This window comes from Anser brachyrhynchus (assembly GCF_964034855.1).
Source record: "Anser brachyrhynchus genome assembly, chromosome: 1".
Classification (NCBI taxonomy): Eukaryota; Metazoa; Chordata; class Aves; order Anseriformes; family Anatidae; genus Anser; species Anser brachyrhynchus.
In genome coordinates, this window is record NC_137694.1 from 186,836,811 (window position 1) to 186,862,953 (window position 26,143).

General features: G+C 38.3%; 1 protein-coding gene across 5 annotated transcripts in view; it reads left to right on the forward strand.

Annotated features, from left to right (window-relative positions):
- DCLK1 (doublecortin like kinase 1) overlaps positions 1 to 26,143 on the forward strand; it is a 243,785-nt gene that overhangs the window by 210,732 nt on the left and 6,910 nt on the right. For 4 of the 5 annotated variants that reach the window (XM_080602955.1, XM_080602954.1, XM_080602956.1 and 1 more), the window contains 5 exons: positions 144 to 277; positions 969 to 1,046; positions 1,687 to 1,783; positions 3,756 to 3,836; positions 11,188 to 11,301. In XM_080602955.1, the coding sequence (XP_080459081.1) occupies positions 144 to 277; positions 969 to 1,046; positions 1,687 to 1,783; positions 3,756 to 3,836; positions 11,188 to 11,301 (504 nt within the window). Of the gene's footprint in view, positions 1 to 143; positions 278 to 968; positions 1,047 to 1,686; positions 1,784 to 3,755; positions 3,837 to 11,187; positions 11,302 to 17,056; positions 17,131 to 26,143 lie in introns of all 5 variants that reach the window. The other variant, XM_080602953.1, reaches the window with a different exon arrangement.

A 26,143-nucleotide genomic window follows, 5' to 3' on the forward strand; every position in this document is an offset into this window, starting at 1 on the left:
CAAAGCGTGCAGGGAAGTAAGTTGTATGCAAAAAAGAGAAAGAAGACTGTAAATTAGAAGGAACATTTCAGGCAGTTAGTAAATGATGTAGTAGTTCCCTTGGTAGAACTGTTCTAAGCCTTTGAATTTTATTCTTGATTTAGGTTTATGAACACCAAGATGGAAGCAAGTCTCTGAAGTTAGGAGACTTTGGCCTAGCAACCATTGTGGATGGACCTCTCTACACTGTTTGTGGGACCCCAACATACGTAGCTCCAGAAATCATTGCTGAAACTGGGTAAATCACTTCTAGTGACGATTCAGTGATACATTCACAGTGGAATATGTTCTTGCCATTGTGCCAGATGCATGTTCTTGCAGTTAGGATTTTTATGCTGCTTTTGCTTGGGTGTGACATAGAATCATGGCTTAGAACGCTTTCGTTGGAAGGGACCTCTGGAGGCCAGCATATCCAGACCAGCTCAAAGCAGTGCTGAATTTGGAGTTAAAGCAGGTTGCTGTCAGCCTCAAAATTCTCGCTTTTTCACTAAGTTACTAACTATCCATTTGCATATACAATAAAAGTTCTTACACTGACCCCAGATTCTGCTAAGTACCATTTACTTAGTTTTATTTCATTATCAAACACCATCCTTTTCTTCTGATTTGTTCCATGAAATAAATATCTGCCAGTTTGAGCAACCTGTGGTCAGTTTTGCAGGCTTTCTGTTGGTGAAGGTCACTGTCTAGCTCAGCAATACAGCACAATGTCTTTAGACATTCATACATTCTGATCTGATGTAGTTTTAAGATGTAAATCTAAAAAAAGATATGAAAGCAGAATTAGAATAGGTAGGTAGATAGGACATAGAGAAAGTTCAAATTAGAATACATAAGAAGTTTTTAATAATTCTGAAGATGTTTCCCCTGTTCCTGTACTGTAGTTCCTAGAAATCAGTTTTCTCTAATCATATCTCTCACGCTTCTAGGTATGGCTTGAAGGTGGACATCTGGGCAGCGGGCGTGATTACTTACATCCTGCTCTGTGGTTTTCCTCCGTTCCGTGGGTATGGACTGGTCTATTCAACCATCCTTGTTTTGTTAATTGGTTCTTGTGCTGCTTTTGCATTAAGCACAACTGGAAAAAGTTCTCTGCTTGTAGGGTTTGTTTTTTCCCATGGTTTGTATAGTAATTTACACAAATCCCGTAAACGTCTGTGATTTTACTGTAAAGTCTCTGTCTCGTGTTTGTTTATTTTAGTTTAAACTTCATTGCATTACAAAACAAGATCCTCCATTATGGGTTCTGGGTGCCTTGCCTGATGTTTAAAATACACAGTAAAATAAACATCTTCTTTCATGGACCAAATACAACATATTCTGTGGTTGGTAAAAAGTAAATAAAATGTAAGCCGCTTAATAAGGGTATGTCAGATCTTTTCTCCCACTCAAAGCAACTGCAAAGTGTTTGACAGTCCTAAAGGCAAGCAGGTTACCTCAGAAAGAAGATACCAAATGCACTTTGTGTTATGATCTCAGCATTCACACCTGTGGTTGCATGCTTGAGGAGAATAAACAGTTTCCAAATGCATACTCCAATTAAAAGCAATTTCAAGAAGCTTTTTAAAGCCAGCTCAGGAAATAATGTCTCTGTGGGTTTTGTTGTCTTTTTTTTTTTTTTTTGGTTGGTTGGTTTTTACTTTACAGAAGTGGAGATGACCAGGAAGTGCTTTTTGATCAGATTTTGATGGGACAGGTGGATTTTCCATCTCCATATTGGGACAATGTTTCTGACTCTGCAAAGGTGAGTTTATATAGTTGATGACACTTCTCCAGTAATATTCCCAGTGCCTGACATAATGGCTGTTATCCTTTCACAGATCTGTATTTGACATGTCTCATACATCCCTGCTGCACCTGTGAGTTCCCATGGGTTATCAAGTACACTGTTGTTCGATCACTGTCTGTTAGATTCCAGGCAGTTCTGAAATGGACCCCATCCCTATATGATGTCTCATACAACAGAGACACCCAGCAGCATTTACTGACCGAGAAAAATGTTCAGTATCTTTGCTTGATCTACCCTTCTTAGCTTGAAAGCTCCCTGGGACCATGCTTTTTATGTGTTTGCAGTGGGGACTAGGTTCCAACCTGGAGCCTTTGAATATGATATAATAATGTTACAGGGAAGCTGTTTTCCCTTATTAATCTCATTAGATGATAACATCTGTTGTTTCTTTCTGTCAAAGAACCAGGCCTAGCATTGCCTGTAACTCCTCATTGGTGTCAGTGTGGTATGAAATACAGACCTCTTTTGTCCACCAGTTCATGGGTTGTAGCCTCTTGGCATATGACAGGGAGGAGTTAGAGGTTGGGATGTGCTAAAGCAGATACAGCACTTTTCAGATACAGATCCCAATGGAGTTACTTATAATTGCAGAGTAGATCAAGTTTTTTAACTCTTACTAGTGTGCTGAAACAACAGCTTCCCTCACAGACTTCCTAGGGATCTGACATTCACTGTAGTCATACACATATATAGAGAGAGAGACAGATAGTATGTATGTGTATGTCAAAAAACCAAACACATAGACTATTCATTTGGTTAACGTGTAGTTAAGTGTTTTATTTCCCTGATATGTAAGAGTTCTGCCAGTTTACTTCTACAGTCTGTAAGGCAAATCCAGACAAAACTGTCTTCCTATTTCTTTCAGTGTGTGTTTAATCACAAAATATTTACTAAATTTGGAAGTGGATGTGAGTAATGAGAGTAGATTTCTAAGTTCTGAGTCTCCCTTCTTTGGTGCTGTTACCATCCTGCTTTTGCAGATATGCAGATGGTGATTAGGACTGGTGTTTTAGTTTGTTAACTAATGAGGTTAACAAATAAGATACAGTCTTAGAGTTGGAAGTCCTCTAATTCATGTCATTATTTTGTAGCAGGCTTTATTGCATATCTGATCTCAGAATCACTGAATGGTTTAGGTTGAATGGGACTGTTTGAGGTCATCTGGTCCAACCCCTCTGCTCAAGCAGAGCCACCTAGAGCAGGTTGCCCAGGACCATTTCCAGGACCATCAGTAATGAGAACTCTGCAGGTCATTTCCTGTAAAACCCCTTCTTCCAAATTTTGTTTTGAAGCATTAGACTGCTCATTTAGCTTCTTCTCCTTGTCAGTAATAATTATTAACTTTGGTCTTTGGTGATATCCCTCTATTTGCCATCACACTGCAATCCTATTTTCTGTGCATTCCACTCACTGATGGAATTAGATACGTGTTTATTTACATGATAGTTGAAAACAAGGTAATTGCATAGGAAATCAAAGCATGAAAAAAATATGCTTAGAAGTGGTTTATTAAATATCTTCAATGTCATTTGAACAAGAGCTTAAAGTAAAATTCTAGATCTGCTGACTTTTTCCTTACAGAGAATCTGGCTTTTTCTTAATGGGAAGCTAACCTAATTTCATATGATCATCTGTTTCGTACATAATGTCTTAAGTGCTTTTCTCTTAAGCAGTGGCAACAGAACTGTAACTCAGAACTGTCTTCTAGCTTTTCAAGGTACTGTTAGATAATGATATAAAAGTTCAGCTTGAAGATCAGTTCGTAGTTGTTCTCTTTTTTTTAATAATCTTAATATATTTCTGCAGCTGGTAGTTCATTCTGTCTTTGAGCACTCTTCTGTAATCAGCTGAAAAGCACTTTAGTAAATTAGATCTGTTGATTTGTTCTTCAAAACATTTAAGTTTGACCCAATATTCCATTTCTCAGGAACTTATCACAATGATGCTTCAAGTAGATGTAGATCTGCGGTTCTCAGCCTTGCAAGTTCTTGAACATCCATGGGTTAATGTAAGTATTTTCAGGCTTGTAGATGCTGCTTCTAATTTGGCATCTTTGAGCTCTTCTCTGTCACATCCTTTCTATGCCCTTGTGGAGCCATCATGTTCTAAAAAATGCCACAGATTTAACTGGAAATAAGCTGGGTTACATGCTGTTTTAGTATATTGTGCATACATTGGAGTATTTACTATTTTATGCATGCTCAGTTTCATTTTCTCTGAAATAGTTTGTGCCAAGTTTTCAACATATCTCAACCACACTTGACAAATTTATACCTCTAAAAATCAGCTTGTGAGTTCAATGGCGCATTTTGCTCTCCTAAAATCAGATGGATTCAAAAATCCGACAGTCATGATTAAAAGCTATTGAAATACAGTCTGTGGTGTTAAGCCTACTTGATCCAGCATGAAACGGGGAAACCTTTAGCATCATACTTAACTGCTGACATTGAAATATACATATATTTATGTGCAGCCATATCCATTTAATCTGAGTTACCATGAAATAGCTATTTATGCATCTTGGCTTATCTCTAAGCGACTGGACATTTGCCATAGAAGTGGTAATCAGTGAGGTAGCATATGGATACATCTGTCAGAGAATAAAGAGATTTGTCTCTGATTAATATTGAGACAAGGACACTACTTAGTATTTGTCAATTATTTCATATTTAATATTTCTTAAAATATTTGAATGGCAAAAAGAAAAACTGGAGGAAGTCCAGATTCAATTTCAGAAAGGAAGATTGAGAAAAAAAATACAACTGCAATCAGCAGAGAAAAAAAAATCGAAGGAGAAATAAATACTATTTCATTTTCCTTGTTACCAGTTGGAATGTGCAATCCTCACTAGAATGCTATTTTGTCCCTCAGTTAACAGATTCCCTGAGCTGCTGTATCCAAACAATTTTTCTCACTGGAACACTGCTCGAAAAATTCAAAGATACAATAACCTCAAAAGCTAATCTTTTCTTCTTTGGAAGTGACCTTGATATTGCCTGGACTAGTGATGATCACTGAAGTGTTTACAAAGTATATGCTTTAGTCCTGGAGGCTACCTTACTGCCCAAACCATATTTTTAAATTATTTTTACTGTAAATGGTATTATCATGCAGAGCAGTTTTGCTGTGTACAGAGAGTACAAGGATCCAGGACAGTGTGTGATGAAAATCTTTTCATTTTTAAGATGACATTCAAGCAGCTGAAATAATAATTTTCCTTGGTGCCAGGTACTGTCCTTGGACAAAGTGTTCTGTCACAATTTATAATGACTTTTGGTAACTGAAGTGTCTCTTTATCTCCATGGGGAAGAGAGGGTGGGGATTTCTGGCATATTGGTGAGGAGGAGATGGAGGAGACTGGTAAGAAGCAGTGGAGAGGCCAGGTCACCTGCTGTGTCAGTCTGCATACTTCTGCTGAGGCTATTGAAACACCACTTGTTTATGCAACACAAGCATGTGGCAGCTAATCTTCTTCTTCGTGAAAAAATACATTGGAGCTGTCTGTTCCCCTCAGACACTTTTTATTTATTTATTTAATTTTGCTTCAGTTACTCCACAGTGCGTCTTAGGAAGGTCTTTTAGCAAGATGCATTAAGAAGAGGTGCAGCAATTTGAGGCTGTGGTATGCAGGCAAGGTGGCGGGGCGCTCCCTGCTCTTGGTAATACTTCCTGCAAAGGGGAACAGGGAAAGGAGTAGCTGTCTGAAGTCTTTCAGCACTGCAGAGCTCCAGTAGCCAATTCTCTGGTTACTGAAGCACCCTTGCAAATTGCTGGGTTTCTGTGCAATGAGTTACAATATGGGTCCCTTTGCCAGCAGGTGCTGTGGAGGCCAAGTATAAATAGATTCAAAAGGGAGCTTGATACATTTTTGGAGGGTGATCCCATTGGCGCCTGTTAAATACTGTGGTCTGGATAAAACTTTTGGATCACAAAGTTCTTAAGTACTTGGTTAGCAGAAGATGGACGATATACCAAGGAAAGTTCAATTTCTTCTTGCCTTCATTCCCTAAACATACTATCTCATGAACTGTGACTTTGATGCACTGTTGGAAACTGGGTACTGAGTTTAATTCAGCTTTGGTCCAGCTCTGCTGCACTTCTTGTAGTTTTATGCTGATTATAACTTTTTGCAATCAGAACCTGTAGCAGCTCTGTCCATCAATAACTGAAGCAAATACTCCATGAGAGTTCTGTAATTTCTTCTTTTCTGTCCAATTGCTGCTCTTAGGAACTGAGACGAGTCAGTGTTTTCTCTTCAGCAATATGCTAATGATAGTTTGTAACGCAGATCAAAACCTCTTTCGGATTCTCATATGTATCCTGCAGATATTTTTTCTGGAAGAAGAAGGGCTAGCGCTGGGACCAGTTCAGGAAAGTGCTTGAGCGCATTCCAAAGGTCGCTCCTATTTCAGGGATTCACACATGGAAATGCTTACTGTTAGCCACAAAATTAACTAGATTGCACTAAATTCCTAGTTCACTTCAGGAGAAATAAGAACATGGCTGAGATGAAACAGGTGCTTAAGTATGAAAAAGGAAACTTCCCTCGAGTGGGTCTGAGCCACACATGACAGATAACCTAGCAAGGAAAGGCTCCTTTTGTGCAGAGGCAGAATGACAGACTGGTGTCACATCCGACCTCTCATTCCAGTACTCTCATCCCCAGCTTGACCAGTTGTGAGTACAGCCTCCCTGTACCACATTCCCAATTTCAGAACAAAGAATTAATATGCTTGTCCCTGTTTACAAAATGTTCTGAGATCTGTGTGTCCTGGGCAATTTTCTGCAACTTTCGTAAAATATTCTCCTTTGCAGAAGACAAATGGCACCCAGAGTTTTCATCTAACACTCCACTTTCCCAGATAACCTGCTTAAATAGCTCTCCATGGCATCAATTTCTGAGCTTTATTTTTCCTTTTTGTATTTCAGTTTTGGACCTATTCATATAATGGTAAACTCGAAGCTATAACACTGGATAGGGCAGCTGGATTGAAAAGCAGGCATGTGTTTTCTTTGACAATTTTAAGAAACATTTTCTCTCTTTGATCAAACCTTTGATAGAAGTATTCTAACTGCTTACACTGTATAAAACCATTTTGTAGATTGTAAATAACCATTCCAGTTTATAGCTGCTTACTATGTGATTACTTGGTAAATTGCTGAGATTCCTGGAATGTACTTTGACAGTTTCAATAGGAGCCAACCCTCATTTCAGTTTCAGTTTTTGCTATAAAAATAGCTGGAATCCTCTTGGAAACTGCAAAACTTGTTATGGTCAGAGTCAGACCAGTAAAGCAGTTCCTATGTCAATAATATCCCATCTGTTTTCAATTCAAAAAACAAAACCTGAAAAGATGTTGGCTACTTGCCACTGCCACAGATGGAGATCTCGAATTCTAAATGCAACTCAGCAGCAGTCCTTTGCCCCCTCCATTTAGTTTATTTGGATTTGTCTCTCACATGCAGTACACTTAGACCTGGAAACAAATCCATCAGTTTATACTTCCCCTATTGGGACCCCAGTTCCTTCTTTTACCTGCTCAAATTCTGTGCAAACCCAAAGAATTATAAGAAAGGCTGGAAGCTTGAGGTCTGGCATTTTAAGCGTTGGTAACATTATATAACCTGCAGTATACTAGTGGCAAGTTACAGGACAAGTCTACTCTGTTATCTGAATACTAAGTATTTTTTATTTTTTGGTACATAATTGAGCAGTGAATGCTGAAAGGGATGGATTGCATTCTGTAAATCCTTCTCTGTTAAAATAATCAGTATAAAATGTGGTGTGCTGTTGCTGGTGGAGGAAGATGGCACACTAGCTTAAAAAGAATTAGGGAAACTGTAGCCTTTATATATATCCTTAACCATGTCTGCCTTGGAGATTTGTGTGTAAAAGAAATGAATAACCAAGCAGTAAATAGTAATAAACTTAACATTTGCAAGAAACTTAATTTAAAATGACATTCCTTATTCAGCAGCTGCTGTACTTTTGGTCACACCCTAGGACACTACCCAGAGAAAAATCTCCCTGTAATCCCTAAAGGAAACAGTCAAAAAGGTTTTCCGGCACTTTTATTTGCTCTAATTTTCTGCTGGTATTTATATAATGACCTCTTCATCTGATGCATTCAGACCTGGGGAGTAAAACTCTTGTGACTGGCTTGTGAAGTGAATCTGAGTGCTTCAGGGCAGCAGGAGTCTAGGAATCCTGAACTTTGTTCAGTCTTCTTAACACTCCGTTTTTCTTTGAGTGGCAATGTCTCCTGCCATATAGAACACTGCAGATATGAAAACAGTATTTGTTAATTACTCAAATGATGCCAAGATCCTCTGCTGCATTTATTTATTTATTTAGATTAATTCTTGCAAATAGAATATGAAAGGGATTTTGTGGATCCTGATGAAAAAATAATAATATTGGAAGATCCCAGGCATTTGAAATTGTCGAAGAATTTTGTCTTCCCAGCTTCTGAAACATGCTCAGGAGAGCGCTTCTTTCAGGGCATCAGCAGTCAGCATTCTCAGAAAATCATAACCCTTTGAAGTTCCCAGAACAGAGCACCAAAAATCACAAGTCATCTTTAAAAGATCTTGTCCAGACTGCTACAGCTAAGATGAAATTCTGTGGCCGTAATCCACTGCAAGAAGTAGTTCATATTCCTAGAGGTTAACATAGGGGGAAAACAATTCTAACCTCTTTGAGGGCTGGCATCCTTCCCATCACGGGCTGGCATCCTTCCCATCACAGCAACCTGATGAAATTCTTGTCAGGAATATTTAGCCTGTTTTCCAAGTCTACAACTTACCCTGCTGATTCTGCTGAATGCGGCGTGATGGTGTTCTTTTTTTGTTTGTTTTTTTTTTTAAACTTGTTGAACAGCTGTCATCTCTCACCCTTAATATCTATCTATTTTATTGTTGGTTGAAGTGATTCCAGGAACCAGCAAAAATATATATTAGCTTGTTTACAAAGCACTTTGGAATAAAAATATAGTAAACATCAGGTAGCACCAATAGTATTTGAAAATATAATAATGATAGAGAGATATCCATACATACCTATGCTACATCCTAAAGTGAGCTGAGAAATGGTTCATCTGAATGCTGGAGCCCCAAGTACACGTCTCTGGCAGATTGCCACTGGAACAGAGGGTGTGGTGCTTCACCAGTAAAATATTACCACAGTCTTGGTAACTATTGTCTTCTCTGTAATTTAGCCTTTTGACAAGACAACATGAAACTTTGGCAGGCTTTCATTGTCAAGAAAGCCAAAAGCATGATTTCTTTTTCCCTTCAGTGAAGAAGAGCTCACTTTATAGACTTTCTTCTGGGAAAGGCAATGTCAGCGGAAAGCAGCTTATTTTTAGGGGTCATACACCACCGAGCCAAGACTCCCCAGTGCTAGACAATAATCAGCTACTGGGTCGCATTGTTTAGTTTTGTGTTCTGCAGCTGTGTGCACTTGACCATATTTTGCCAGCTGAGACGTTTTGTTAAGGGGTGAGTGAGGGATCTCTAAACACAAACTCCCCAAACTAAATAAATAACAAACCCAAACCAACCTCCCTAAAGTTCCCATATGCTCAGAGGGATCATGATTTACTGCAACAACTGTGTAACTCTTTATGTGCACTCAGAGTTGCTGTAAAGCCAGAAGAAAAAATGTCTGAAATCTCTCTATATTCTGATCGTAGTCTGAAATCTCTCTATATACTGATCTTATCTCGTTTCCATGTTTTCTGCTAGAATTTCGCTTAAGTGGACGTTCAAGACCTTTCTCAACTATTGATAACTACACATACGAAGCAGTAATAGATGGATGCATATCAGGCCCCTGGATGACCAGGCACCTGATATCTTGCATATTCTGTATATTCTGCATGTTGTTGTCTGAAATCCTGCTTATTCTGCTAGCAGGGAAGTCTCACAAGCGGTGGCTTTTTACATTGACCCTCCTGCTGGTTCCATCTTGCCCACTGAATCAGGCACAAGGGCCTTGTTTGCAATTACTAAGAAGCTCCTGTCTTGTTTTGGTCTTGAATTCAACCTGTTGACTTGTGCAAAACTGCAAACTCCATTCTTTTTGCTGGGGTTCGGCTTCTGCATGGAGGCTGGCTGCGTGCCTAGGTGCAGATAGACACTCCTGCTGCCAGGAGCAGGGGGTATCAGTCAGGATGGGGCACCTCCAGAAGCTGCACAGCTTCTGGGCCGGAGCCCTCGCACAGCTGGCTGGCTGGGTGCACACGACAGAACATGTGTCTGCCTGTACTTGGCCGTGTAGCCGTGTACTTTTACCTCAGGTTCGCTCAAGCTGAGAACACGTGGTTTTTGGCAAGGCAGAAAAGGCCACCCACAGCTGACTCCAGGCTGCCTCTGCTGTCCTGCCAAGGCAGTGCATACCTCTGCGTACCAGATGCCCCAAACTGACCTGAGAATGTCTATAGTGATATATCATGAAGTTTGTGAAGGCCTGTGTTCACCCATGTAGCAGGCCTGGGTTGGGGCATGTCTCAGCTCCCACCTTGCCTGGATTTCCTCTCCTTGGGGCTCACTGAGCTGTAGCTGGAGCACTCGCCCAACCCCACAATCCCTGATCTTGTTGCCTTTATGACTGGTAAACATCAGGTAGCACCAGAAGGAGTTCAAAACTTTAATAATATAGAGTAATTCCCATAAATACCTGTGCTATGACTGGCTTGGGGAGGCCACAGGCACAAGGTATAAAGAGCCTTGCCTCAGGTTAGATTTTGACGAATACCCAGTGCATGCTTGTGTCAAGCTCCCTCAAAATTTAAAGCCTTCTACTCACATTGCTATAGAAAATCTTCATTTCTTCTTGTATCAAAAGATAGAATTTAGTCAAAATACAGCAATCCTGAACTTGGTGTTTCACACAGCATTTGGAAATCTTTTCTGCATCCTACCAAATCAGAAGCTTTGGGTTTCTGTAATCTCTTAGCTTCTTTCTATGTTTGAGCTCATTATCTTTAAATGCATTTGAGGAATAAACAGAAGAATAAACTGGTCCAAGCTTATCATGCTTTGAAATATTAATGCACCTAAAAATAACCAGGCAGTGGTTGTTAAGACCTGGTAGAAGTAATAATAAAATATATAACAATTATTTAATTAACATTACCTAAAGTTTGAGTGAAAAATGTTGTGTAAAGAAGAAGAGATGCTCATTCATTACGTAATTCGATGTTCGTCCTATAAATACCAAGACAATGACTGACCCAAATTTCATTACAAACTTTTTTTTAACTTCTCTATATTGACAGGTGCTATCAGAATCACTTGACAAAGCCCTTTTTTTGCCTTTTCTCTCTGAAGTTTTGTTTTGTTTTGTTTCTCTGCAGGATGATGGCCTTCCAGAGAATGAGCATCAGCTATCAGTAGCTGGGAAGATAAAGAAGCATTTCAACACAGGCCCTAAACCGAACAGCACAGCAGCTGGAGTTTCTGTCATAGCAGTAAGCATCTGAAATACACAGCTGAAACACTTAAATATGTGCCCACAAGACTGGGTGTGTTTAGGACATGCCACCAAAAGAAACCAGAGAGAGTCAATCTTTAGATAGTTCTAACAGTTAATATAAACATAGACTGATACTCTGTACAATTTCTCCATTGATTCTCCTTGTGAGTCACATTGTTATTTAACATCCCTAGGAGATCTAACAGTATGCACACTTCCACATTCCACCAGAAGATTGTTGGACCTAACTCCAATATAGATTCAACACTTTGAATTATGGTATCATGACATTTTACTTGGCAGCAGAATCGTCACATGGATTGGGGCAATACAGAGGTTGTAGCAGAAGGACAGCAGCACTTTACAATGAGTGAAAATTACTTCAGAACTGTAACAGAAAACCTGTATGGCAACCTGAGCTTCTCTTCTTTGAAGACACCAAAGAGAGCTATGATGACTCACAGCTTTCTGAGAAGTGCCACCTTTGTGGTTGATGCTAGTCTAGCCACTTCAGGTTTAGCTGAGCATTAACACGTTACTATTACATGCCAAAGCCACATGCAGCTTATAGGCTTCTTCCCCTTTGGGCAGAAGGACTTAATTGGGTAGAGACTCAATAGAGTTTCTTGCTGCCTTCTGTCACACTGCAACTGCAGTCTCGACATTCCAGGTTGTAATGTGTCGGAGCTTCTGAAACCAAGCTTGACCAAACTTTTGGCCAAGCTTTACTGAGGTTTCAATGACATCCTCCACATAGTATACATCATATGCATTTGTATTTTTTGCCTAAAGATGAACATGTGTATTAGATATACATACACACAGAATATATTTGGTGTTTTATGAGCTTATTCATGCTAATGCCATTAAATAGTAACGTGCACATCCTTTACATTTTTGATACATCTGCCTGTGTTTGTAAGCTTTTCTTTATTATTCATGGTAATGTTAATGCTCCAAATAGTCACTAAAAATAAGTGACACATTAAACATAACCATTCTCATATCAGATTACTCAGTGTTCGTTCCCAGCTTCCATAAATTGCAGGTGGTGTGACTGCACATGTATACTTTCTTGTACTGTTTCCACTTTCATGTTTCTCAGCTCAGCCCCTCCAGTGGTGAGTTAAATCAGCATGAAGTAAACTCAGCTCAGCACATGCAATCTGGCTCACAGGTGTGAACTGTTTGTACAGCAGAATGGATACTCTCTCAAAATTACTTGGTATAAGTACTTAAAATTTCAAGCTGTGCCTCTGTCATATTTTTCTTTACTCTTTCCAACCCTAAAGTTCCTCAACATGGAAGCAAGTTGTTCCTCATGCTTTTCTTAGATTTTCTCAGTCATCAGCTAACATAGTCAGCTTTTTTTTTTTTTTCTCATTTTTAAGCAATAATACTGCAACAACTCTCCCACAACTAAAACATCACATACCCATTGCTCATCTGAACTGCAGGTATGTTCTGTATAGACTAGCTGAAACCGTGTTCCTTTCGAATGGACTGCCAGCACGCTTGTCCATGAGAACTACTGCTCAGATCCTCCATGCTAATGACTTCAAAGCTTAGAAGCAAGAAATGATGCCTCTGTCCTCATCCATCCGTCACCTCTGTTATTTTTTAGTTTCCCCACCCTCCTCTTTTATTTTTTTCTTTGCCCTAGTTGCTCTGCCAAGGAATTGTTTACAGCAGTTTGACACTTGAGTAATGAAAAAGGCACTGTAGTGAATCTCTCCACTGCAGAACATTACAAATGAGGGAAAAAAAAAAAAAAGTTTGTATTTTAATGGCTTTTATTTATTTTCTAGTGTTTGGAAGTTTAACTAATTATTTTTAGTGACCATCTCTATGGGTGAACATCATACTCTGGCATGATTAACCCTGCAGGTTGGCCTATAAAGTAGAAATACTAAGAATATTTTTACAAAATACAGAAAGTGGTTTGATTAGCTTGTGTGAACTAATTTCTAAAATTTTGGAAGATAGGGGGAATTACAGACCTCTTCATGTTTTCATAATGATCCAAAAAGCTAGGTAATTTTGATTTCAAAAATAAACTACCTTTAATAAGTAAAATAATGCCAAAAGCAAAACAACAAAACCTTTAACTATTGTTTCTGCATTTGAAAGTGTATGTAATATACATTTGACATGCATGTCATTAGGGTTTTACATTTGGGAATCTTCCTTTTAACTGTGCAATATCAAATATCATAGAAGTAAATCTTATTAACTAAGCCTGCTCTGCATTTAGAATTTTCAAAGTACATACAGATGCTGAAACAAAGTGTTCAGCAATGAAGACGTGCACTAAGTATATTTTCTACAAAAATATTGTTTTATTGTGCCTGCCTGTATGTTTACTGTAACTTTTTGAGTGAGTGCTTGTGTATATAATATATAGAGATGCATTCTATATATTATGTAACACATCTGTGTCTGTGTCTGTGAAAATGTGTTAATATGTGCATATATTTATAGAGATTACTTAATAGTTACAAGTATTAGCATTATTTTTAGTTTTCTAACTCTATTTATGTACAGAGAGAGCTAATCTGTGGTATTTAGTTCTTATTTTGTCCTCACACTGGTATGATACTATATGCCTGTTTTCTTTTGTGGTAAGAAGTAACACACCTCAAAGATCTCAAGCAGTATTTATCATATGCACCAATTAAAACTCTAATATGAAAACTAAGTTTGTAAGACTCTAATATGAAAACTACATTCCTAAGGATGTGTTTGTGGTCAGCTTGACTAGAAGGAAGTTTGAAGCCATGTGTTTTTTACGTACGTGTACTGTGGCTACTGCTTCCTTCAGCAATGTCCAAGTACATTGTATGGACTCCTTTTGCTCAGGCGTATGTTTGCTTTGTTGATGTAGTAATCCTCTGTAAAAGTTACCTCTGACCATTCAGGACAGAGACATCCTGCAAGTTCTCATGCATGTGTCCAGACTTTAAGTTTGTCCACATTTGGAAGGATTTGGCCGTTTGGACAAACTATCAGAGTGAACGTGTTGTGCATGCCTAGGAAAGTAGCTCCTCTGCTGATGTAGCAGGAGATGATTCCTCAAACAAAATTAACTGCACCGACAAAGAGACTTTTCTGTTCGTACATTAATACTTCATTAAAAGTTCTGCCAGCATAACTATGTGAGTTGGGAAAAAAATCCTTAAACCAACATAGCTTTGCCAGCAAAAATTTAATTGGAGAGCCAGCTTCTAAAACAGCAATAGAATTAACAAGTCCCTAAAAACCACTGCTTGCTGATGGGAGAGTATGTAGGAGAAAGATCACTATACTTGCCCTATTCTTAAACTCTTGTCATAAGCAGTAACTACTGGTCAGTGCAGAAGACAGGCTGCCAGGCTAGGTCCCCATCGGTCTGTGTCAGAATGGCCATGTTAAGTACGTGCCAAAAGATGCGCAGGGTCAGGGTTCTCATACAGCTTATTTTGTACATCTGTGATGGTGTTTATAAAGACACTGCAGTAAAATCACAAAAACAGACCTTTACTATTTTTGTTTGTCTGTTTCAAAATTTGGGACTGGAATTTTTCGTTCAGTTCTTCAGGAATGTCATTTCATGTTTTCTTTGGCCACTAAACAATACACTGTGGCTGTACACTTTGGGTTTTAGTGGCAGTGTCTTAATGCCAAGAGCCAAAATCTTTTTTTTTCTTTTTTTTTCTTTTTTTAAGAATACTTTCACAATCCAGAGGTGTACCATAATTCTGTATATTAACTGAGCATCATTCAGTTTGTGTTCTCGTCTGAAATGTTAAAGCTTTGCCTATATGTTGTCACTTATGTGCTTGTATTTTCACCATTGTTAAGACAGAGGAAAAGACTAACAATAATGTAATGCTAAGGTTGTTTGAGGTCTCTGTCTTGGCAATGAGAGTAAATTCCAACTGGAGACTCGCAGGAATGGAGTAGGACAGAAAAGGAAAAAAGCTGTGCTGGAAGTTGATGCAGCTTTCTGCTTCTTGCAGGGGCCAATGTCAGCTGGGGATGCCAAACTGGGGCTGCTGCCTGCAGCCAGTCAAGGGGAGGGCAGCGGATGGGTCATTGCCTTGCCTTCCGCTGAGTATAAAACCAAATGATGTCTTGCAAGTGGCATTTTTAAAAGGGGGATTTCTTGGGTGGTGTGGAAGAGAAGCCAAGTTCAGTCTGTTAGTTTTGCTTGGCTTAAAGATGAACCCGTGACTCAGATGTCACTTCCTATCCGTTGTTTGCGTTGTTCTGGGCTCAGTGTGTATCATCTGTTGTTTTTTTTTTGTGGAATTATTTCCACACCGGCTACATTGTTTGAACTCTTATTAGAAAGCTAAGTCCCCCGATTTTAGCTATCTTACCTTTTTGCTATCCGATTTTAGAGCGATCTTTTTGATCTGCGTTTTAAGAAAACATCCCTTTTGTGTGTTTATATGCAGTATAGTAGATAGCCAGTAGATGGCAATAGCAGACCAGTGTAGTTAAGGCAACAGAAAATGAACTATAGGTACAAGGTTCTCATGTTTTAAACAGGAAACGTCCTGTAAATAATTCTAAATAAGATGAAACAGGCATTGTTTTAACAAAAAAGGAATAAATTATCAAATTCCACACTTGCAATATAGTCATAAAGAAAAATTTAAATTTGCAGTTAGCTCGTCGCTACCCTTTAAGTAGTTCATAACCAGAAGTGTGTTGAACCATTTTCCTGAATGTAGAATTAGAAACTGTTCCCAGTGTTGGAAATACATGCCACACTCTTACTGAAACACAAAATGGCCTTTTCTCCTCATAGGGCAAAATGTGAAAAGCATCACAACTTCCAATTTTAAAGTGGGCAGAGTGTCTCCCTCAAGATATTTTCCCCTAAAATCCTATTTAACTCAGCTAATGATGTCTCAACTGTTTGCTAGTGCAGCACAGGAGGGTTAGAGAAAACAGCCTGTTTTCTTTGTTCCTATGCACATTATTCTGCTAACGATAAACTAAACTTCAAAGATCTATATTCCTTAAATAATACCTTGAGCACACTTTACTGGACACAATGTTAAGTTCATTTCCATTTTGACTTTAATTGGTGCAATTTTAAACCTAATAGTTTTGTACTGTTATCTTTTTGAGCATGAGGTGTAAGCTGAAATGATAAACAATGTTATTCATGGCTCTGAGTAGTCCTCTCCAAGGTTAACGCATTTTTAGAAATGAATTACCATGATTGATGGGGTATCAAAACCTGATTCTTTTCATCTTTACACATTCCATGATTATGAAGCAGTCTAATTTAAGCCTTGTGTAGTCTGTCTAGCCTGCTCCTTGTGATGGTTGCACTGCATTTTTTAGAAATTATTAAACCTCTCAGTTTAATTGCAAAAGATAATTTTCCATTACTGGTATGTGCAACTTAAAAGGGCACTTCTGTCTTTGGAGGTAACAAGATATTTGTCAGACTTTTAAATGAGTGCATTATGCATTAAGTAACCTATTTCGCAAACTCATTTTAGCTTGAATAAATTGGCTTCTAATTTAGGAAGACAGACTCTAAAGTTAGTATCTTTTCCTTTTGTTTCTTTACGTTTTTTTTTTTTCTTTTTCTTTCTCGTCTCCGGTGCATAGCTTTAGGATGCTAGATAAGTGCCTTCTGAAAGTGAAAACAGTAAATATTGCACTTAAATAAGGAACGGCTTGCTCTGGAGTCTTAATTCTTTAGCCTAATGTCGATCCACTGAGTTGCCCCGTTTCTCTCTGCTCAGCTGGACCACGGGTTTACCATCAAGAGATCAGGGTCTTTGGACTACTACCAACAACCAGGAATGTATTGGATAAGGTATGAGATGGTGCAGCGCCAACAGTCAGTGTTTCCATGGCAACGTGCTGGCAGTCTCCATTAACCAGTTCCTTCGGTGGATAAACATGCTTTTTGATTTGTTCTCCGGTCCATACGCTGCTTTTATCGGTTTCGTTTGAATCTCGGTTGAGATGCCACACACCCCCCCTCCCCATTCCCTCTCTTCACCCATCCCTCACACCCACATCGCCAGCTTTCTCTCCATCGCACATGCTCAGTCTCAGTTCCCCTTCTAGTTAAAAGGACAGTGTATATAGAAGCCCTTCCAGATATGCTGGGGTGTGCCCCCCCCTCCTATTGCTTCTTAAGGCATCCGCTTCCTGCCTGCTCCTGCCTCTAAACGCACGGAGCAGCAACAGGCTCTCAGCATATATATTTTCCTCTTTTTTTTCCATGTGAGATGTGGAGCTATATACTGTCGTTTTAAACCCACTGAACACAATCCTTACCTTAGATGGAACAATGCATTTGCAGAACGTAGTACGTAGAAACTCTCCCAAGTTCAATGAAATACAATGCATTGTATGTGCTGGTAAGCTTGTGTTTCTAACGATGCATTCTTTCTATTTTGTGTTTAAAACCCTTCTGATACCTATTTCTTTTTCTTTGATTTTTTTTTTTAATATTGCATGAGTCTTTTTAATATATTTTTCCTTCATTGTGTAACTGTGCCAGGGTTGTCGTTAGCCGGCTGTATGATAAAATGGGGCTCTGGGCGGGAGGGGGTTATTCCGGAGCGGGGGCAAGGAGGGATCCTGTTCTGATAGCCCACACGAGGCCCACACACCTCCTTAATCAATCAAGGGCCCTGCAGTTTCCATCAAGTGGTTATTTGCTGGCTTTTTTTCTCATTATTACTCACAAGACCTGGGCTTTGATAGCTAAGTAGATTTTTATAAGTTTCTTGCGAAAGCTGAGTTTTCTAACAGTGTAATGATTGAAGCCTTTAAAAACTCGTCTGTGAGGTATTCGGAAAAAATCAGCAAATTAACCACATTGGCGAAACAGCAGAGCTGATCACTGCAAGTGTTCCAGTGAAGCAAAATTCCACCCCAGGATCATTTCACTGAGTGCATGGATCGGGCTGCAGCACAGTTTCCATAAAACCTAGCGGTTCCCTGAGCGCACACTGAGGATTAAGTAGATTGTGATATGGATGTTCTGGGGAAAGAAAAAAAAAATCCTACTTCTCAGCCAAGAAGTAGAAAAGTAGTTCCCATCCATCATTTAAACACTGGCTGGCAGGAATTGAGCAACTCTTCCACTCCAAGTGTTTGAATGTGTAGCAGTACCTGTAATTCGAGCCTATTGCACTTGTCTTCATGGCTATAACCTTCTGCAACCTGCAAAAAAAAATAATAGGAAAACATGCTTTGTCTGCTTGGTCCCTTGGCATCATTCTTCGCAGGCTCCCGTCCTGTAACATAGCTAAGTGAGGAGACAGCAGCACAGCAGCTGTGCTTTTTGGTTTTGCTCTTGAAGAAGGGGAGAATGGGTCCTGAGTGCCCAGCTTCAGCCAAGTGTGATAGTATTAGAAGCATTTATCTTTTCCACTTCCTAAGGAAAGATGGCGTTTTGTGTCAGGCAGGACTTTGTCAAATAGTTGCAAATGTAATGCCTTCTCTGTAAAACAGAGGAAAGCTCACAAGAGCTTCATCACTGATTTATCTTCCCAGAGTTTAATTGCTACCCATGATCAGTTTACACTCCTTTTCTGCTTTACTACTTTTTATTTAGCTCCTCCCTCGCCCATCCCCCCAAAATAAATAAATTTGAAATCTGTCTTTCCAATTGTTACATGGAGTATTGGATTTTTAAAAAAATCCAGCTTCAGGGAGAGCAGACAACCAGAAAGAGGAGCCTGTGCTAGAGGAGAGTCTCAGATTGGCCTTGACTCAGTTTAACTGCACAGCCCAGATTTTGAAACAAACCATATGCATTTTGGAGAGGTGGGGGAAAGACTCCAATCCTGCAACTTGGTAAATAAATAAACTCTATAAAAAATAATAATAAAAAAGGCCATTTGACTAAAGCACTAGTAATGGCTGCCATCAGCATACAAAATGACACATCCCTGAATAATGGGCTGGAGCAGATGGGCGATAATCTCCCTTATTCATACATAAACTGCTCTGTTTTCCAGCTGGGGGCAGTAACAACAATGTTTATAATTAGTGCTTTCTAAACAGTGCACCTAGTGTGCAAAGGCAAATTGGGAGAGCAGGGCTCATAGGCGTAATTAGGAACTGCTATAACAGGGGTAGCTTAGAACAAGCCCTGCTCTGTATTTGTTCCTCTTTCATCTCCAAGAAACAAGCAACTGCTGTAGTGACCAGCATTTTAGTATAAATAAAACCATTTTCGATTTAGCCATTGTTTACTTTCAGTGGTAACTGCGAGCGCAAATGCAAAGCATATGAAAGGTTCGTCAATTTCGATCTATAAAACAGTTAATTTGTCACAGGCCCATGAAAATTAACCTGAATTCACAAGTACAGCGAAAAACGAAAGCAGGTCCCAAGGAAAATGTAATGCTCCCTTTGTTACTGTTAAACTATTCATTTCTTCTCCACTCCTTTGATCATTTTCATCCCTAGTTTCTAGCAGTCTTCTAAAATATCTTTTTAAATAGCACTATTTTCTCCTTCAATCAACCAGAAAACCTTTTCCTTTCTCTACTTAAAAAACTTTCCTATTCAAAGTGCCCCTAAATCCTAATTTTCCAACTGCTCATTTTGCATCCTGTTTTATTCCTTGTCAGGAAGATAATATGTGCAAGTGTTTTAAGTGACAGGACTTTTTCGAGGTACTAAAATGCAACAAACCTTATGCCCAGTAAGAGTATAAGTATGCCAGTATAAGGTACAATGCATGGAAAAGCTTTCAATATTCCTCCAATATAAGGAGCAAACAAACAAACAAAAAATACAGGGGCCAAATCGCTAAAATAATGTAGATCCAGAGATGATAGGTTTGGTTGAGGCTATTCTTGATAGCCAGGAAAGGCAGCTTGGGGGTAGGTGGGTAATGCGTATGGTGCATTCCCATGTTCATTCACCCCAAATTACCAATGTCAACTCAAGTCAAAGACAGCAGAGATCACCCATTTCTCATCTCTGAGGAAGGGTATTATGTTTGGGATTTTTTTTTCTTTTTTTCTCAAAAGTCAGCCTGTTTGCTAATAGCTCAGTTTCTAAAAGTGTCAAAAGCAATACATCAATCTTCTACAATTTTCCTTCTGCTGGAACTTAGCACAAAATGACCACAAAAAGTGACCACAAAAAATCCAAATGGATAGGATGGCACTCCATTGTCCTTCAGAAATGTCTAGATTTACTTTCTTATGAGGAACTTTTCTTTATAATCTTCTTAACTGAGGCTTTTAACATTTTTGTGGCTCAAGTTTTTTTGGTCTTTTTCTAACTAAACCAGAATATTAAGAGTGAAAGTATTGCAAGCCTTATTTGCCTTTAGCCCCAAATGTTGCAATGTCCAGAACTTAGCTTTCTTCAGCTGCGTTACCAGCTCTTGCTAGTGGCAGCACATTTTGAAGACAATATTTTGTATAACTTGCCAGCGTTTTCTTTGACACTGCCTAAATTTCCGTATTGGTTCGGGTTTATGTCTGAATCTTAACACGTTTTTAATCTGCAACTGCCAACATGGCCATTTTCTGCCTATTTGGGCTGCTTCAGGATATCAAGGGAACACCAGAGTGGGTGTATCTAATATAAAGTATCAGTATAAAATGTTAGTATATCTAATATTAGTATAAAACGTTAGTGTATATTATTTTTGATATATCTACAGACACTATGTAAAAACTAAGGGAGCAAAATAAAACCAAGGAAATATATGGGAAAGTCATTAATTAGCTAAATAATGACAATAGCAAGGACACCAGTTACACGTATATGTAATGAAATCATCAATCCTGTTGATAATGAATTCATAAAATACTGTATTTTTAAAGTACAGTTCTCTCTGTCCCAGTTTAAAAAAGTATCTGAATAGCTCGTTTGAAAATCCCTCATTCCAGTTTGTGTTTGGTACCTAATTCCCAGTACTTTGCATCTGTCAAGTTACTTACACCTGTCCCAAGTGGATACAGTACACTTTCAAGTCAAAAGTTAAAGGCAAATGTCTTGACAGCGGGAAAAGTGGTTGGGAATTGGGCTTGCTATCTGTAAAGTGCCATTTTTAATGCAGTAAAACCCTCCATAAACTTAATACTGGTGAAAACAGACAAACATCTAAACTCATTTAAAATCTCTTCTCCTGCTCTTTGACTAAGAAAACCACAACTGATTTACAAACTATAAATAAAATTCACCCATGCAAACAACTTGGCACTAAGTCTCTTCCACATGTAATTGAAACCAGCTGAGGAATTGTGTCTCCAAAAAGGGGGGATGTCAAAGAGTAAACACAGGCTTAAATATGGCAATATGAATTCAGCAGTTATATGTGTGGAATACTTATCTTTGTATTCACTCACCAATACTGTATGAAGCATACGTCAAATTGATTTGGTTTTCTTCCTTTTTTACTTTCATGTTATCAAAATTCCATGCCCGAAGTTACATGGTGCACTAAAGCACTGGCCTTTTGCATTTGGAGGTCTAGGTTCAAATCCACTCGATGGATTTGTCCCCTCGATGTGGTCATTTGCACATCTCCAAATCACCATGTAACTTGACTTAGCTATAGCTTGTGCCTGAGGGGCTAAAAATAAATGTGTCTTTCACTCCTGGACTGAGGTGCATTGCTAACTTTGAAGCACTCTCCAAGAAGTGTCTGGAATCATGAATCAATCATACCTATATATATATATATATATATACACATATATATATAACCTGAGAAGCCAATGGAAAACAATATAAAAAGGACAGACTGAAAAGGTGCCTGGCAGGGCCTCATGCCCTTGCATTGTAAAGCTGCTGCTATTGCTTAATGGTCGTTTTTACGAACAGGAAATCTGCCGTTACATATCTCAGTGTATCAAGGTCACTAGCCAGAAGCTTAAGGAAATAGGATAAAATTATGTCGGAGTGAGCATTTAAATGCATCTATGCACATATTTGTATATAAAAGAATGCATGGGAAGATAAAGACCAATGTTTCAGTGCATATGTCTATTTAATTCCACACACTAACAGAACATCACAAAAATTACAGACAAATTGCAAATATGTTCCTGCAGAACGAAAACAAGTGAAGGGAAGGGTTCTTAGATTAATGCATGAACAGCTGCATCCCCAGTTCAGTCTCCTAGCTGGTATGAATAATGGATGGGCTAAGAGGCAAAATGCAACAATAATGTTCTTTTATTAATGAAATGAATATATATCTATATTTGGTAGCCAGCAGTAAATTAAGACAAGTGAAAAGAAAAACAGTCACTGCTTGCATCATAAAATGCTGTTACTTCAATCTAATAATTACTGACCTGACAGAAAATATCACCCCACAGCTAAAATAGGGTGCTTCTTTCTGCAAATCCTACATATATATCAAAGTAGCTGTAGTTTCTGAATGTTCATAAGCACAGACTTCCACATCTTCCAAGAGTAAAAGAATTTGTATGGATCAGGAGTCCTGCAACATCATGAATTAGAGATCAGGAAAAAGATGCTCCCTATGGTAAAATGCTGGAAAAATGCTAGCTGCACCTTACTATATAGATGACAGAAACAATAATTTTAAAATAATGCTATATTACTTCAAATGAAATGTATTTCCAAAAAAAAAAAAAAAGGCTTGTTAACCATTTGGTACTGGGTGCCAGGATTACTAAATGTTGATGCAAAATACATTAGTGCTTAATGAAGTGCTTCAGACCCATCAGCACCAAACTATTAAAGGCAATCCACTTATCTGCTACTGGATAAGAAGCTCTACATTTCCTCATATGGATTGTAAGAGGACAGCCACATAGCTTAAATAAGAACACTATAGTTACATTTTAGTTGCCATTATTATCATATAGTGCTCAAAGTTCTCACTCTCTCACCTCAAGCTGGGAAAAAAATGTCAAAATGTGATAATGAAAATCTGGGCTTTGCAGCCCTGTGAAGCATAAGTGCACTTCAGATCCTCTTATTACTTATTGAAGGAGTAGCTTAAAGTAGAAATACCCTGAAAATCCATAATGGACCAGTTCATGCACTGGCCAACCACCCAGCTGATTGATGAAATAATAAATCTATTAAGCCAAGGCAATACATATAAGAGGACTTTGTTACAAAAATAGCAATAATAATGAAAATGGCGATTTTGTAATATGCCCACATGCACAAGAGGGTACAGTAGGTGAGACAACTTATAAAACACATGCAGTCAATACTCTGAAGTATTGACTCCACCTCCCCTGCATTGCAAAGCATTAATTTACCATTTTTTGAAATTCTTTGGAGGTAAAAGGTAACTGGCTTCATTAAAGGAAAAATAACATCTGTGCAGAATGCAGAATGGCAATACCGAATGGCAGTGTGATAGACACTGGAAATGCAAAATGTCACTGTAACATTGGGTGGAATAAACCAAATCTTGCAAGTCCAGTAGGAATTGTGAGTGCTCCATGTGTGTACAGAACAGACTCATTTTGTGGTTCTGATGTTAGAATACGATCCATGTATTTTTGATTTCATTAGATCAGTATTCCCTTCTTTGACTCACACATTTTTGTTAACTTTGTTGGGTGAGAAAGGCTCTGAATTTCTCAGCACAGGAGAGTAAGAACATTGTGCCACCAAGTCTGCCATGGCTTTATAGATAAAAGCCAATCAGATCAAATTCAAGGGAGACTTTAGGTAAAAATGTAAAGAAAAATAGTCTCAAAAATATCTCAGGAAGTTTCTGAAGGATTAAGAAGCCAAAAATACTTGGTCCTACAAACTATAGCATAAGGTGCCTGATTAAGTAGAACCATCAGAGTTTTTTGCTTCTCTAACATTTTTGGTTATTGAGGCAAGAAGTGCCTTTACATATATTTAAACAAATAGCCCCCAAAGCTTTCCTAACAATAGTAGAAATGCAGTATCTTGGATTTTATTTTTAAAGATATCTTTAAAATGATGTCATGATATTTAATTGTCTAACTCGTTTTGCAGTTTCATAATTTTGTCCTTAAAAAAAACAATAAAAAAAACTCTAGGCTAAACTTTAAAAAGAATCTTTTATTCGAGAGTATTCACTTCTGTGTAATTTGTTTAATTTTAAATGCTTTCTGTTTTTTTGCATCTACGTTTACCATTCTCATGTACCAGGCTTTAAAAATAAATTCTGAATTTAATACAAGCATTTTTATTTATTCGGCCAGAAATGTTTAACCTTCTCAGAGGAGAGTATCTATTACCACAGGATGATGTGATGTGGTTTAAACTTTAAATAAATGCTTATTTCCTGTAAGCATAAAAAAATCTTTTAAATGGAAATCTGTATTTTATAGAATGGTAATGTATGCCATTCTTTTCAATTTTCACACAGAATTACATACTGTATGCAGTATATTCACTGTGTGTAAAAGATCTAGGTATTCTTCTGTTTCATATTAAAAAATAATCAAAAACTGAATTGGTTCAAGGCTGAGAAACATTGAAGGCATTGAAAATACTAATGAGAACTCTTAACCGAAAGATTAACAGTAAACAAAGAAACTCTCAGCAGATGATAAGTGTTGGATTTTGTAGCAATTATTTAAAATACAGGGATGAACTTATCAAAGTCAATTATTTTACCCCCTTAAAGTAGTGCTCTGTAGGTTCTGGACGCAGAAATAATAGTTCAGCAACTTGGCCTAACTAAATCCATTTGCTATAGTAGCTCTGTACTCTTGTCTATCTTTCTGTCTCTGTTACATCATTATTGAATGCTGATTGCATTATTTTAGAGCATGGATTGCTATAATGCTATTCTGCACTGGTATGATGGATTTAGTTTTCATTTTGTTCTCAAAAATATGTTGGCTATAAATGCATCTCTGCTCTCCTATGAGGCTCACACTATAACTCGTACATTTTCTAGAGAAATCAGTCATGTATATCTCAAGAGAAAACAATAAACCCTTTGAAGCAGAATAACCTTTGGCTGCATTTTTTTAGATGGAGATTTTCATACTAGGGAAAAAAAAAACAACTTTAAAAGCCTTAACAGTTAAACCTATTCAGTTCTCAATTACCTTTGCCTGCAGTGCCATGACCAGATACTTGTTTCCATTTTGTGGGTCATCTTACTAGTCACCTGCCTTTTTCCTTTTTGCTTTTTCCTAAACAAATCATGGGTCATATTTTAAGAAAACAACCCTACTCCAGAAAGCAGTTAACTATGTGTCAAAGTGCTCTTGCTGAATCAAGGCCATCCTGTCGAATTTGTAATTTTACAGTGCTTTCAGGGACTGTAGTCTAATGCCCTGTAATCAGGAAAATAGTGAAATCCAGTCTCATGTTTGAAGTCAGACTTGGACTGCCCTTTACCTGGGTTGCAGTTTCACCTTGTAAATGTCCCAGACAAAGCAGAAGAAAGGTTGTGGCTACAAGTTACAGCCATCTTATTAAGAATTGCATTCTCAACAGTAGCAGAAAATGATCCAAAAATTAAAGCCCATCAAGTAAACATTCTCCTTCCCTGTTTTTGGATTTGCCCATCCATATCTGGACTCTAGATTAAAATTAGCAGACTATTTAATTTGATAGACCTTGGTTAACAGGAAGAGACAGGATGGTCAGGCTTAAATGGGTCTCTCCATCAGAGCTCTTCAGCGTTCTCCCTAAGAACATCCATTGAGTGGCATGAGGAGGTGTCAAAGAGCTGGGCTAGCTCCCCTCAGTGTTTGTTTTTCCTCTCTTGTCTGACAACTTCATCACAATCCATCTTTGTTAGCCAATCGCACTGACTTGAACATGGGTGAGTGTGTATCAACCTTCATTAGGTCAAATCAAAGACAAACGTACATCTCTGCCTTGCCTGTAGAAACAGATTTATACTTTGA